At 45.2% G+C, this 14675-nt stretch overlaps 1 protein-coding gene across 1 annotated transcript in view; it reads left to right on the top strand.

Annotated features, from left to right (window-relative positions):
• The window catches only part of ST6GAL1 (ST6 beta-galactosamide alpha-2,6-sialyltranferase 1), a 34310-nt gene extending 22696 nt beyond the window's left edge, over positions 1 to 11614 (top strand). Inside the window, exons 4-7 of the mRNA XM_009319173.1 lie at positions 1598 to 1695; positions 6920 to 7021; positions 8289 to 8463; positions 10457 to 11614. Coding sequence (XP_009317448.1) covers positions 1598 to 1695; positions 6920 to 7021; positions 8289 to 8463; positions 10457 to 10698 — 617 coding nt within the window. The 3' untranslated portion in view covers positions 10699 to 11614. The remainder of the gene's footprint in view (positions 1 to 1597; positions 1696 to 6919; positions 7022 to 8288; positions 8464 to 10456) is intronic.
• Positions 11615 to 14675: the final 3061 nt, after the last annotated feature.

Below are 14675 nucleotides of genomic sequence, written 5' to 3'. Positions count from 1 at the left end.
TGGAGGACAGTGCCAAAAATGGACTACATCTGACAGGCTTAAAATGAAACATTTGCATAGATGAGCACAACAGATTGCTGAATTATTATTCCTTAAATGGTCAGGAAATATTTGTTCTGTGTAATTACGTTAAGATATCAAATGAGCAATTAGTCAATGTAAGGGAGGCTGGCAGAGCAGAACGGGGAGAAGCTTGTAAACAAGCAGCTCTTCTCTTACTGGGCTCTTGGTGTTATTGGAGGTTATGAATTGCCAGTGAAAAAGTCTGATATGGGAAATACTGAGTGCAGCACAACCACCTGGAAACAGAGTGCTGCAGAGAGCCAGCTACTCTGCCTGTGCAGTCGTTAAACACCCTTTTTAAATGCAAATTTAGGGCGTAATAACGCTTGGTGTCTGGCTGAAGTTATATGGGGAAATTATAACCCTGTACTCCATTGATGTGAGGTAGGATGTGGAGTTAAGGGACTGTAGTGTTAACTACAGAGCTGCTTCTCAGTGTGGACTCGTTTTTTTCGGAAACATCACCTTTCCAGGTTTTGTGTGTTGCTTTGGAAGGGCTCTAAACAAGATCCACTTGTCTATGAGAAGAAAGTAGCTGAGAAACTAGTCTTTGCTGTCAGTGATTACTGATCCTCCAGCATTGCTTGTGAGAACACCCCTGTTTTCAAGAAAATTATCTCAAAAAGACCCAGTTCTGGACCAGGCGAGCCCTTCTGGCCTGACTGGGGACTTGGCAATTCCCCGCAGACCCAGCTGTAGCTGGTGTGAGCTGTGGTCATGTGGCCTTGGCGCTAAGGCAGGGAAGCTGCTCCTGCAGCTGAACACCTCTGATCACATAAAAGGTTTCCTATCCAAATCTAGCCAGTAGGTATGGAGAAGCTAGGGTGCCAGGGTGATGGGCATGTACACTCTCTGTGCCACAGCAGCAGCCTGGCTCCGTGGCATTATGGCAGCCTGGCTGGCTGTGCCAAGGCAGAGGAGGGTGCTGGAGGAATGCTGTGCTATCTTAAGAGATGATGCCAGCAGAGGAAAATGCAGTGAATCCCAAGGCGTGTAACAAGCCGTGCCTGCTAAATGCACAGCAGTGGTTTTATTTCTGTAATGTGGGAGGTATGCTGGCAGGCTGAAGCCAGCTTCATTTTCCACTGCGGTTATTATACATGTTTCTCAGACTGGTCAACCTCCAGGCTGCAAGAGAGGACGCTGGCTTGCCATTATTTCCTAGTTCCTTAGTTTGCAGCTAGCCACATTGTAAATTAATTCTATATCGGTCTATCTCCTGGTGAAGTGTTTGGAAGGAAGGAGAGGGAGGGAGGTGCTGCAGTCCTCCGTGCAGAGAAAATGCTAGGGCTGGTCTCTCAGCCTGCCAGTGGACTGTAGTTTAAAAAAGTGAATTTTTAAAAGTGTATTGATCATGAAGTTAGAGTAACAACTTCTTCCACAGAATCTGGCTTGGTACTTCTAGTTGTTACGTGGAAAGCCAGGGACTAGCCAGATTGTATTAGAAATGCAGGTGAATAACCTATTACATGTCTCTTCTATCATTCAAAAACCAGTTGTCAGCTCACAGGTTTTCACTCTGTTCTGCTTTCAGACAGCCACGATGCCGTCTTGCGATTCAATGGGGCTCCTGTCAAGGGGTTTCAAGATGATGTGGGGCAAAAGACAACAATTCGTCTTGTGAACTCCCAGGTAAGTCTGACGAATGTGTGCCAAATGGGCCAAGCATGGCAAAGCTGTGTACTTCCCCTGTGCTGCCTGGGAACTGAGCGGCAGCCTGAAATAACATCATCTACGGGGCTTCTGGGTTCATCTGCTGCTGGGAGGTCTTTAAAATGAAGTTGGGGAGAATAGGGCTTTCCATCTGATTTCTCCTGTCCCTAGCAGATGGCCGTAGAACGGGAATGTCCTTCCTTGTAACAAATGACAGTTGGTAAATCTGAGGTTAGTGCAGTTAAACTAGCACGTGCTAGTGAACCTGCAGTAGCCTGCTTGCAATTTACAGCAGGCACAAGGTAATTTGGTTTTTGGCTTGGCTCAAAGCCTGTTTGTTAGTACAGGAAGGCCAGCATGCTTGCTGCTGTGCTTTGGGAGCATGAGGCAGGAATGGCACCGCAGCTCGGCTAATGCTGCTCTGCAAACCGATGTGTGCCAAGAGACGAGCTGTGCCTGCCCCAGAGGTGGGTATGAAGAATGAAGAAAGTTTATTTGGCTTTTAATAAAAGAATAATACTTCTTTTCTACCGAGCGATGCTGCAGACTCTGTAGGTAACACATTAACCAGGGCTGTTAAATGGCTGAAGACAATTGGCAAAGGACCCGCCTTTAAAGCTGTAGCCTGCATGCAGCCAGGAGAGGGTATGGACTCTGGTGGCTGAGTCGGAGGGTCCAGGACCTCATTGCAGAGCACAGCAGAAAGTACCTTTAATGTAAGGCATTGCTTACTGACTTAAATTTTCCCTGACTCTTTGAGAGCTCTTTCTAGATATGAGGCTGTCCCTCTGCTAATTTTCTTTGGACTTCAATAGGCTTTGAAGCAGACCCTCAGTGATTACGACCATGTCTAGCAATACATTAGCCGGGTTAGTATGCCACCCATTCAGGAGCAGAGTGAGACTCACAACAGAGAACGTTGCTGCTCTAGGTACATCTCAGAGTATTTGCACCCTACTTCCATACAGCTGCTAGCCTTCATCTTTGCCCATTTCGGGGGGAGAAATTTTCAAGTGTAGACAGGCAGAGAGAAGAGGAAATCACAGTAGTGTGTGCTGGTGAGGGAATGGAGTGGGACAGTAAAGTACCAAATGGGCCAAGAGTCATTGGATGAAAGACCTGGTGTGGCATTGCAGCATAGTATGAGCACCTCCTCACCCAGGAAGAGTGGGAGGAGGCTGTAGGCACATGAAGACTGAGGGGGAAAGATGGGGGACTGAAGTGTAGCTTTTGTACTCCAGAACCAAAAATGCAGTTTCCTTTCCTCACCTCAAAGCTAAGATTTATAGGCCTGGAGTTTTCTCATCTGCTCCTGTGTGAGGGGTCCAGGGTGCTGCTGTGTAACAAGGTTTGAAGTTTCTCAAAGCAGCAGCAGGAGCTTGGCCATCCTCTTCAAAGGCAAGATGTGGAGCTAGCTTGTAACCAGTTTCCCTAGTTCATTTTGTGTGTCTTTTGAAGTATGTTCTTGCTACTTGTGCAAAAGCTGTTGCTACCTCTTTCTGCTCTTGGGTCTCGCCTTCTCCCCTTGCTACCATGCTCTGTTCTGCTGCTTGCTGCATCTCAATTCCCCTGCGTTAAACCACCAGTCAGATGTGGGACAGTTTGTCCTTTCTGAACCAATCTGGTTTTAGCAGACATCTGGCTGCTGACATCCTCCTTCCTCTGCCCTGTTTGACCTCTCCATTTTTTTATCTTTCCCTTTTGTATGTATTTTTATGATGTCAGATAGGTGTTGTCACTTAAAACATTCTCTGGAGGATGTGCTCATTGCAAAACTTACTGTGATACGAAGTCATTTACCAGCAAAACCATGTACGTGACCTGTGTGATACCAGGGTTATCTGCACAGGGAGGAGGGTATGACTGTAGAGCTGTAATATAGCAGTAATAACTCTCTGTGTGGATGCACTTATTTTGGACTAAGTGTAGTTACAGCCATGTCGTTACAGTGCTTCTGTTCTCCATGCAGATCAGCCTGCACCCGTGGGTGACACTTTTCATCTGCCACCATCCTCTCTGAATGGAGACACCAGCTTGGAAAGCTTCAATTTACAGGGAGAGCAAAACTTGCAGTTTTTGAGGCTAAAGTTAATTCAAAATGCAGCGTTGATCTAGCTGCTAAACAGCGCAAAAGATGCTCTCCATGTGAGTAGTGCAGGAGGCGCTCTTCTGGAGTTTCTAAACTGAACAGCTCTAATTGCAGTCCCTGTTATCTTCAGGGATAACTGGATTGGGAGCCTGGTTTTCTTCTGTGTTTTTATTTGCACATTTAATGGTTCAGTGCTGTTCTAGTCATGGTGACATCATTTTAACCTTCTTGTTAGTGGGGTTGCCTGATTGCATTTTGTTTTCAGCTGCTTGCAGGCATAAGGTACTGGCTGGACAAGCTGTAATTTGTTCTTGTTCTGGGTTTGTCTTTTCTTATGTTGTAAGTGGTTGCTGGGAGCAGGGATGGGATTGTTGCTTGGCTGCTCTTGTTTTGGCTCTTACTATTGATCAATCCTCAATCTATTCCCAAAATAAAGGAAACAGGATCTCCTGAATCTAATCTGTCAGAACTAGTCTGTATTGAGTAGTATCCCTTTGACATCTGTGGCCAGTGGCCCTAAGTTGCTGAATAACTGTTTGAAGATATTTTTCTGTAATTTGGTGACCAGTCTCTAGCACATATCTAGGAGTGGATGATTTTGACAGTAGAGTGGGGTATCTTGTACATCTGTGTGCATAGGGAAAGGTTAATAGATTCATACTGATTTGGGGGGGGGAGGAAATTTGGGATCCTCAGATCTGAGGATAGGCTGGTAGGTCCACAAGCTCGGTAGTTGTTCTAAAGAAAGATATTCTTTAACATTGCCTTGCTTATTTTGTTAGACCTTCACTGGTTCATCAGTACCACTTCCTTTAATGGCATGTTTTCCTGCAGTCTTATGCAAGGCATTGATTTGCCCTGGGAAGGCGCTTGCATCTTGCAAAAATAAGGGCTGAAGAGTGTACAGGAGGAGTGCCAATGTCATTCTGTAGGACATAACTCCTTTCTGCAGAGCTGACCGAGGACTAGAGTCCTCCCAGCCCTTGTTTACAGTTTTCCTTGGCTGGCTTCTCGCTGTCATAGAGAGCACTCTCTGCTTTGGCTGTTTGCTGTTATTGGCGCTAATGAGTCTGCAGGGAGGCAGGGAAAGGAGATAGCTCACCAGTGGAATGGAGTAAGATTGTGATGGGAAAGGGGAGCATGTTTAGATTACAGGACATTGACTGCGGTAGCTGGAGAGAAGGAACTCATTTTGATATGGTCAGTAAACGTACCAGGAGGATAGGGGCTCTATTAGCAAGATACTTGCTGAACAGTGAATTGGCTAAAGAACAAGTTAACTAGGACATCAATAGATCAGTTAACTAATTAGGATCAAAAAGCTATGCGAGACAAATAAGTCATGTAGCAATTTAAATGAATTTAACTGCTTGGAAAGAATCAGTCGCTATTAATCAGAACAAATAGGCACTAAAGGTATCTGGGGAGCCAGATTCCTCCAGCAAACAGGTTAAGTGACTGATAGATAACTGGTAGTGCCAAGGACCAGCTCTGTGGTGTGGGGAAGGAAACAGCAAACACCTTGTGGCAGTGGAGGTGCTCCCCTGCTCATTTCTTATCCCTTTGCTTTTGTGCCTGTCACAGCTCTCTAGGGGTTTGTGTGCCTCCGCCAACTCACGTGGCTTAGCTTGGCTGACCTTTGCTTTCTCTGATGCTCGATCTCTCTCGAGTCCTCCTTTCATGTGTTTCACATCAGAAAAGTTCCTGAAAGATTTCTAGCCTTTAAATAGAAACAATGAAATGAAAATAAAGTGCCCGTGTTCCTTGCCCTATTCTTGTCCTGTCTCCTCCATCCCACTCATACCTGGCTAAGGGAATGGCTGGTGCCAGCTGCCGTGCCCTCTCCTTGCCTCTGCCTCTGGTGTCCACAGACCAGAGGCAGAAGTTCACACCTGCAGCGTTGCACGCTCCAGCTAACAAGTGGCCTAGATATTTTAGCTACTGTAAGGAAATGAAACCAGGCAGTACATGTGGTCAAGGCCAAAGTCTGATCCCACAGAGTTAAGAACAGATGCGAGGAAACCCTTTTTTGCTTTTGGAATAATTCACATCTGGGCTGGCCAGAGCATCCTTGTGCTCTGGTTATGGGGACAGCCCGGAAGGCAGCCTGCTGCTGGGGGCAGCCAGGATACTCAAAGATAAATTGGCTAGCTCTTAATTAGATCTGTGGAGAAAATCAGGACAAATGGGAGCTGATTTTTATGATGATGCTTTTCTTCAGCAGATGCTTACAAGCTGTGCCTGTACGGGTTATGCCTTTGGGTGGGGAGGACAGGAGATCAGTCCCTGTCTCATTTGATTCTGACTGCTTTTTGCTGCAGACCTGGGTTGCCCTCAGGTGTCATGAGCTGTGGTGGTTGTGTCCAGACTGTAGAGGGCAACTTCTCTGAACTACCTGGTTTTGTTCATGTGGCAAAGCCTCTGGTGGAGCAGTTTCTCTCTACTGATACTGTCTCTAGCCCGTGTGCTTTGCTGTTGTGGTGCTTTCCTTCTCATTGCTGCTATCACAAGATTCAAACCTCCCTTGCCCAAGTTGCATCACCCTGCTCTGGAGAGTGCAAGGGTCAGCTGGGTGCCATGGTCTTGTCTCTTGCACTGGTGCTCTCACAGGCCCAGTGCTGAGCCCTGGCTGCCTGAGTTCGTGCTGTTCAGGAGAAAGCACCCATGTGCAGACTTTTTTTGTTCAAATGAAGGTTCTTGATAAAGCCAACAGTGTGTTTGCATTTGGCTCCTCCTGGACTGTCCTGGTGACTGGTGGCAGCAACTGATGTTCCCACCTACTTCTGGTAGTTGTAGTGATGGTATCCATCATACAAGTCTGGGCACTCTGCGGGTCCTGTCCTTATTTTATCATTGAGGATGGATAGAGAAAACCTTGTAAAGTGTAATGGCAGTTTTTCTTGTGACTCTCCACTAAATCCTGTGCTGCTAGATAGGACTGGAGTGGGTGTTGGAAGGGCATCACTGGGTGTTGTGTCCTTGCCTGCATGCAGTGGGGCATGCTCAGTAACCGGCAGTGGGGTGGCTGTGGCTGTATTCAGGTATGTTTTATTGCTTGGCTGCTTGCTAATTCTGACAGCACACTGTCTATTATTGTATTTGTTGTTATTCAAGCTTGTAACTGTTGAGGAGCAGCAGTTCCTGAGGGAAGCGCTGTATAACACTGGAATCTTGATTGTCTGGGATCCAGCACCATATCATGCAGAAATTAATGAGGTAAGGCTGAGTTTTCTGTAAATAAAATCAGATTCATGTGCTTTGAAGTGCATCTGTTAACCCGCTTCCTCCTAATGTGGGCAATCACTCATTTTAAGGCCATTCTTGTTTACCTCTTCGTTATCATGGATATATCTGTATGTACTTCTGAGAGTATCCCATGCATGGGTGCTCCTAGGGAAACACTTGCCTGTTCCTGATCTCTGTGAAGGGCCTCAGGCCAAGTGTTAACGGGTCACCACCTTTACTTTCCCATGGGCTGATGCTGCAGGGAGGAGATCACTACTGGCTGCAGCAGGTGTCATCTTGTCAGAAGATGATCTCCTCTTTCTGACAGTTGCTCTAAGATTTATTGATGGTTGATGCTTGGATATTTCAAGCACCAGTCAGACATGAAATATACTTGATGCATTATGAACGGATTGGGAAACTCTCCGAAGATCTTAGCAAATGTCTCCTCTCTGTGTCAGCTAGACTTTCACTTGTGGGTGTTGCAATCCCTCTAGCATTCACTTTTCATTTTGAGTACAAAAGGGCGTTATTTGATAAGTGATGAGCTTTGGAGGCTCAGGATGAAAGCAGGTAGGAGTGAATAGTCCATTCTTTACCTTTACTTTAAGCTTTGCAACTGAGAGGTCTTTGCGTTACTTTCTCTGGACTGCATTTCCTATTTTCTCACTGATGCTTATTCTTGTGTCTAGTCCCACACAACCAGGAGACATGAGGGTGTATTTACTGCATGTTTAAGAGTCAGTAAAACCAGGATGGGATATTTTTAGCATAGGAAAAAAATCTCAAAATGACTTCAAGAAAACATAAACCCTTCCTAAGTGTTTTTACTGAAAAGGGAAGTTTTAGGATGCAAATCAGCTCAGCCTAGTTTAGGAGGCTGTGCTGGGGACACTTGCCTGCAGAATAGGATGCCTTGTAGTCCAGCGTGGAGAGGGGTCGTGGTCTGTCACATTTAAGGCAGAGTTCTCAACATCACCTGGTGTTGGGCGGTGCAGAATGAAATTATACAAGATGCTGATCTCATTTCATGGTCCTTCACTGAGATTTGGGTTTTCCCTGCTCTGTTCACTGAGTCAAGTCACCACAGTGACTCGAGGGGCAGATGAGGTGGTGGGGGACAGCGAGTGTGTGTGTGTAGGTATAGCAGGACCTTTTCCCCCTGGCAGCAGCAGGTTTACTCATCCTCGTTTCCTGTTGATTATGGGAACGAGTTGGCTAGAAATAAAAAGTCTGACTTCTTGTTTCTGTTTTGCAGTGGTACAGAAAACCAGACTACAACTTTTTTGAAAGCTATAAGTCCTATCGTAGTACTCATCCAGAGCAGCCCTTCTATATCCTGAATCCAAAAATGCTGTGGCAACTCTGGGATATTCTGCAGGAGAATTCCCTGGAGCATATTCAGCCTAATCCACCATCGTCAGGAATGCTTGGTAAGATAATTGCCCCCTAAACTTCTAGTTCAGTTTGCAGGCAGGAACTCTCCAGGATGCCTTTTTTCAAAGGCAACTACAGATTTATGGTGCTTATCAGAGTTGCTTTTACAGTGTTTGTCTTATGCCAAAATTTAAGCTTACTGTCTTTAAAGTAGCAGCTCAGTTGTGTTAAAGTAAGTGGTTTGCAGCAGCCGTCTGAAACAGCAGTTAGAAACATGGCCTGGTTCCACGTGGAAACAGGAGAGCAGATTGCAATATCAAGATGGTCTCTAGGATTTCTAGCTTCTAGTGCCAGAGCAGTTCCCATGGGGTGCGAGAGGAAGGATATGGCTCCTGCGGACTCAGATCTTGTCAGGCAAATAAATCTGGTTACTGCGGATGAAAACTTAGTGTTTTCCTGTTTATGCTTTCCATGTATAAATATGGAAAAATATATATATGGAAAAATATAGCTAAAGACTTATTGGGGGGCTGGGGCTGGTCAGATGGAATAGTTGCCCTGAGAAGTTCTGTGGTATTCACCCTTATTCAGCATGCTGATGTCTTGTTTGTCAGCATGCTAAATCCAGCCTCTCGGCAAAGGGGCTCATTTTACATTCTGCTTGTTGCAAAGCTTTTCCTTCTTGTTAGAGAGCAGATCTCATGACCAGCTGAATAAAAAGGAGTGAACTTCTCAGGAAGTTCACATGTATTTGAAATCACAGCATAGACATATGGTCTTGTTTGCCACGTGGATGTCCAACTGCTGTGCTTCAGCCCCTCCTCTGCACCCATCTCTGCTCCCATTGGTGCTGGTGCACAGGTACTCTTCTACCTCTGTGTAAACAGAGTAACTTCTTATTTTTGCCAGTCAAATATCTAGTTTTCTTCCGTAACCTTGCTCTTGCCCAGCACCTATTACATCATTGCTGGGATATGTGCAGAACAATTGTGTAACAGCATGGTCAATGACTTCAGCAGAAAAATTGTTGTTAACTGGAGTTAAGGGCTTGAAGGCAGGCACTGGGCCATGTCAGACAGCAGATTCCTCTGTGACTTAACTTTGGGCCAAGTTACCTGCTTTGTAAAACAAGTCACCTCGCCAGACTCAGAGGCACAGACGAGTTCCAGTTTGCAGCTCTGGGTTTCCTGGAAGGCCTAAGCATGAATGAAAATTGGCATTTGAAAAGGTGGATGAAAACGTGTTTAAAATGCACCTTAGTTGAACAAGTGGTTTCATGGATGGGTTCTTGTAATGTCTTGTAAACTGTGTTCCTCTGATCATGCATGGTCCCTGATGTCTCAGTGCATGAATTTTCTGTGGTATTATACATCGGTTCTATTTCCCTAGTATATTCTTGCTATTTCTTGCACTTGGAAGAAAAGTAGCCAATAACTATGGCTTACTTCTGATCTGGCCAGAAAGTTGACAGGTCTGTGCCCAGCACTGGCGTGAATGTCCTCAAGTGGTTCGTGTGCCTGTCAGAAGACACAGGAGGGCAGCACTGCTCTGCTGCAGGGGAGCTGGGTGAGCCTGAAGAGCAGAGGCTGCTTGGTCTTGGTGAGCCATCTATCTCCCAAGCACAGTTGCTTTCATATCCCCTGCATTCAAAGGAGGCAGGTGGGGAAAAGGTGAAGGTCTCATCACTGCTTACCCAAGCAGGTTTGAGATGGGCTGTTTGGATCAGCTAATTGTAGTGCATGGTTGGCAGATGCCAAAGTTTCCACGAAGGTCGCAGAGCATGGTAGTGCTCTTAAAAATTGGCCTTTTGGCATGGCCGGCACTGTAAACAATCTGCTGTAATCAAGTCAATCATAGGCTTTGCAAGAGAAGGCTTCAGAAAACAGTCCCACCTGGCCAGACTTGTTTTCTCCCCATCTTGTCTGAATGTTCAGAAAGGAAACCCTTCCCCTTGGAGCTGGATACTCCTTGCTGACTGCCTGTCTCACTGGACTGTTTAATCGATTCTCTGGTTTGACATGGGGATGTCTGCTTTCTTTACCTCCCTAGGCATCATGATCATGATGACGCTCTGTGATGAAGTGCACGTGTATGAATTTCTCCCTTCCAAACGGCAGACGGACATTTGCCACTATTACCAGAAGTTTCACGACCGTGCCTGTACCATGGGAGCTTACCACCCCCTCCTGTTTGAGAAAAACTTGGTGAAGCATATAAACCGGGGCACAGATGAGGACATCTATACTCACGGGAAAGTTACTTTGCCTGGCTTCCGAAACGTGCATTGCTAGCAGATCAGTTTTTAGTGTGCTTAGGAATTTTTCTTGACTGTCAAAGCACTTTTTAAATCAGGGTTGTCAGATTTATTACGTCTAAGCACTGGTGTGTTTTGACAGCTCTTCCGTGTTGCAACACTTGCTCTTAGGACCTCATTGCCTAACTTCTCCCAACTGTAAGGTGGTGTTAATACATTGCGGTACATCCACATGGTATCTGCATGAGCCACTGCAATAAATTTACTCCTGGTGGAGCCAGGCTCATGCAGCAGGTGGATATCTCTGTCTTCATCTCAACCGATGATGGTGTACGGGAGATGCAGGAGAGGCTTCCTAAGCAGAGATTGCACAAGTCAGGATCAAATGCTGAATATAGTTCGGTTTGCTTTGAAGGAGTTATGACAACCAAAAACCTGGTCCATTGAGAAACAAGAAAAATCATTTAAAACTCGTTCCCATAGTCCTAGGAGTTCTTTGGAGCAGGGCTGATTTATGGAAACACTGTCAAAGCTGTGTACTGATAAGCTAAACTCTTAGTCCAAAATATTTGATTTTATAAACAGTTCGTAAAATAACCATGGCAACTTCCTTTCAAATTGTGAGACTTCTGAAATCATTCAGGTGGCATTTTTGACAAAGGAAGAGGGAGGCAATTCACAATTCAGTGATTCTTGCAAGACTTTAATCTTTACTTTTTTTTTAATTGCTTAAAATAAATTTTAGTGAACATTTACTTCTCCAGTACAGTGCTGTGCTTGGTACAGAAGAAGCCTTATTTCAAAAACGTTTTAGGGAAGATGCTCCAAGGCACAAATGGGAGAACTCACTGGAAGTTGGTACCTCTTTCCAGCTCTCTGCTGGTCTACCTTTGCAATTATTGGCAAATTATTTGCTGGCTCGTCTCTGGTAACAGAAATGCCATGTAGCTGCTGGCCAGATGAGTTCCAGTTCTCTGCAGGCTAACCGAGGTGATCTCTCAGTTGCTGTGTGCTTTCTGAATAGGTGGGGAGCAGATGCATTATCCCCGTACTCCATGAGCAGTGGGGAGGGAGAGTGTGCTCTGCACCTCATGCTGAAACACAGGCAGAATTGAGGAGGGCAGCTTTTCCCTGCTTGAGAGGACTCTCCCATAGTGGCATGGTGGAAGTAGAAGCTCTGCAATCTCCGTACGTCGGTGAAAACACTTTCCCTGTCCTCTTCCGTACTGATGTGTTTAATGATGTCTGTAAAGAAAGCTTTTTCTGTTTTGAATAAATCCTGTGAAGTCATTGGCCCATTCTTGCCTTGGTGAAACCAGTGTAAATGTCGCTGCTCTGTGGCCCTGGGGGCTTGCACCTGCCTTGCACCAGTGCAGGCAGATCTGGGAGGGGAGCTGCTCACCTGCTCGTTTCAGTAAGCCCTTGGCTCTTGCCCCATCTTGGTGAGAGGGCCGCTGTGGATCTCTTCCTGCAGCTCTGAGGCTGGCTTTCTGCATGCCCATCTGTTGGGATGGATTGGATCTGTCAGTGTTTACAAATAGTATGTCATGTCATACATATATATGTTAAAAAATTCAGGTCCTTACACTACTGCTCAGGGGCACTAGGACAAGAATGAGATGAAGCCCATGCACAGTTGTGTCTTGTTAAGCATTCATTTTCACTGTTAGGGAAGGAGAGAGGTTACGGAGGAAAAGTCAGCAGAGGTTGTTCAGGAGAGCCATAGCAAACCTCTCTCCATCTCCACTCTTAGTTTGTAACAGTCCTACCTCTGGCCCTTGGATCAAGGGGTTGTCTGCCAGAGTGAGTTGCCTTCTTAGTATGTGTTTAGTTGGGATTCAAATAGCTTCTGCCTTTTTTCCTAGGCTGTCTCATTTGTTATTTCTCACAATTTTATTTTCCCCCACCTCTCCTACTGGGGTGACTGGACCAGCCACCCTCCTTGGCTTGGGCCGTGTAATGGATGGATGGTGCCTTGCTGCAGGGGAGCAAGCACAGCCCTGGGAAGCAAGCACAGTCTGCCTGCTGTTCAACTGGGGATACCCCAAACCACCTTCTCCTCTGCAGTGCTCCTGCAAGAAGACAAAACATCAAACAGGCTCCCCAGGGTCTTTCAGAGCCCTCAGTTACTTACGGGCAATAGTGTTGCACTGGGCATGAAATTTCAAACATTATGCTAACAGTTTTAGCTAGATCCAACGTGATTCGTTTGTAATCTAACCAGAGTTTTACAGGAATTATGACAGAGCTTAAAATAGACCAGTGTTAACCCTCCTTTTTTTCCTCTTTTTGGCTGCATAGATCCAAATCTAACATAAATTGCAAGTGACGACAAGTCTGGTATTTAGAAAAGCCGAGTTTAAGTTAGTGGGCACTAATAGCTAGGCTGTAACAAAAGCCTTATCCCTCCTGCAGTCTCTAACTGTTTCCACAGTGTGAAGAGCTTTCTATCCATGTGGAAAGCGGGAAGAAAGCAACACTGCTCTTTCCAGTTAGCCACTGAAGGGCTAAGTACTGAGAAAGGTGTTCCATAATGATATGGGAAGGGTGTGGGGGAAGGTCAGCAAGTCTGGGGAGGAGGAGAATGGAGGGATTATTTTAGGTTTTGATGTAGGAAAGATCTCTCCTCTTGATTGTGGTGTTATTTCTGTTTCTGAATATTGCTTAGAAATATTCTTCCTTAGCTGTAACTTCATAACTCCTCCCTGCAGAATAAACTAATCTATAGCAGTCACAGAAACTACAGTCTTTGAAGTACTGAAAGGGAAGGGGAAAGGAAAGGGAATGAAAGGGAAATACTGGAAGGTGATGGGAAATCTACCTTAATTTCAGAGAGGCATCACCCCTGAATTGTCTTGACTTCAAGTTTAAATTTTGCATTATCCAGTATTCTACCTATTTCTGCAGCTGTGCTGATTAATTGGCAAAAAGTATATTTTAGTGTGACAGTGGATTGGTAGATAAACACTGTCAAGGTATCTTATTTCTAAGTGTGGGCTCTTGGGAGCATGTATCGGTCCTTGCCTGCCATTTTGAAAACCTAGCTAATCCAGATTTAAAAAATAGCTTTAAAGACCTAGAATTCCAAAACCAGAGAGAGTTTCTGGAGAAAATCTCAACCTTCAATAAGACTTGTGATAATCAAATATTATAATTTATTTAGACAAGGCAGTAGAAACTGATTCGTGTTGTTAAGATATGAGGAAGTGAAAGGGTTTTTTTTCCTCCACACTAAATATACCCATCTTACAAAAGAGTCTAGTTTTAAATGTATTAACATGCAATACAGAGCAAAGATTGGTCTTGATCTGTCACTCCAGCTGGAAACCGTTTCTTCCCCTTTGCGTTTAGGTGTACTAGAGAGCCAGCGGCATGGGTGTGGAGAGGTTACTGGGTAAGACTAGAGCCCATAGGAGGTGAGGTAAGTCCAGCTGTCAGGGGCTCATGGTTGGACAAGGAAATATTTGGGCAATGTAAAAGCAATGACAGTATGTTACTGGCAGAGGAACATTGGATTTCATTGTCTGGGCTGACAAAACTGTGTGGGGTTTTTTTTGTTTTGCTTTCACTAAAGAAAAAAAGGAGTAAAGTCTCAAATTCAAATTGTATGCACCTGAGTCAACACACCCTTCCTCACCTCCCTGAGAAGAATAGAGTGGTTGAGTGGGAACTAGATCTGACAAGACACTAGTATATCAACAGTGATGGTTAAACAAATACATACTGGCACTCCTTGGAGAGAAACACAAGCCACCCTAGCCACATATTCCTTTTGTTTTCTGTGTGCGCACCCAACTAAAGGTGTGAGTACAAGCAAGATGGCTTATTCTTCTCTGTTGTGTACTATGAAGTCTGATGCTCTTGCCCAGCAGTGTGGATGTTTGTTTTCACTTGTGAATTGTACCAGCCTGGCAGGGAAACATGTTCACTTGCTTCAGGTGATGACACAAGGCACAGTGCAGAAGCATCAGGCTTCATTTTGGAGCAGATAATTTGTGTGCATGGCCATATATA

The sequence above is a fragment of the Pygoscelis adeliae genome, unplaced genomic scaffold, assembly GCF_000699105.1.
Source record: "Pygoscelis adeliae isolate BGI_AS28 unplaced genomic scaffold, ASM69910v1 Scaffold842, whole genome shotgun sequence".
Lineage (NCBI taxonomy): Eukaryota > Metazoa > Chordata > Aves > Sphenisciformes > Spheniscidae > Pygoscelis > Pygoscelis adeliae.
The sequence above is the reverse complement of the archived record's forward strand: the minus strand, read 5'-3'. Positions and strand labels throughout refer to the sequence as shown.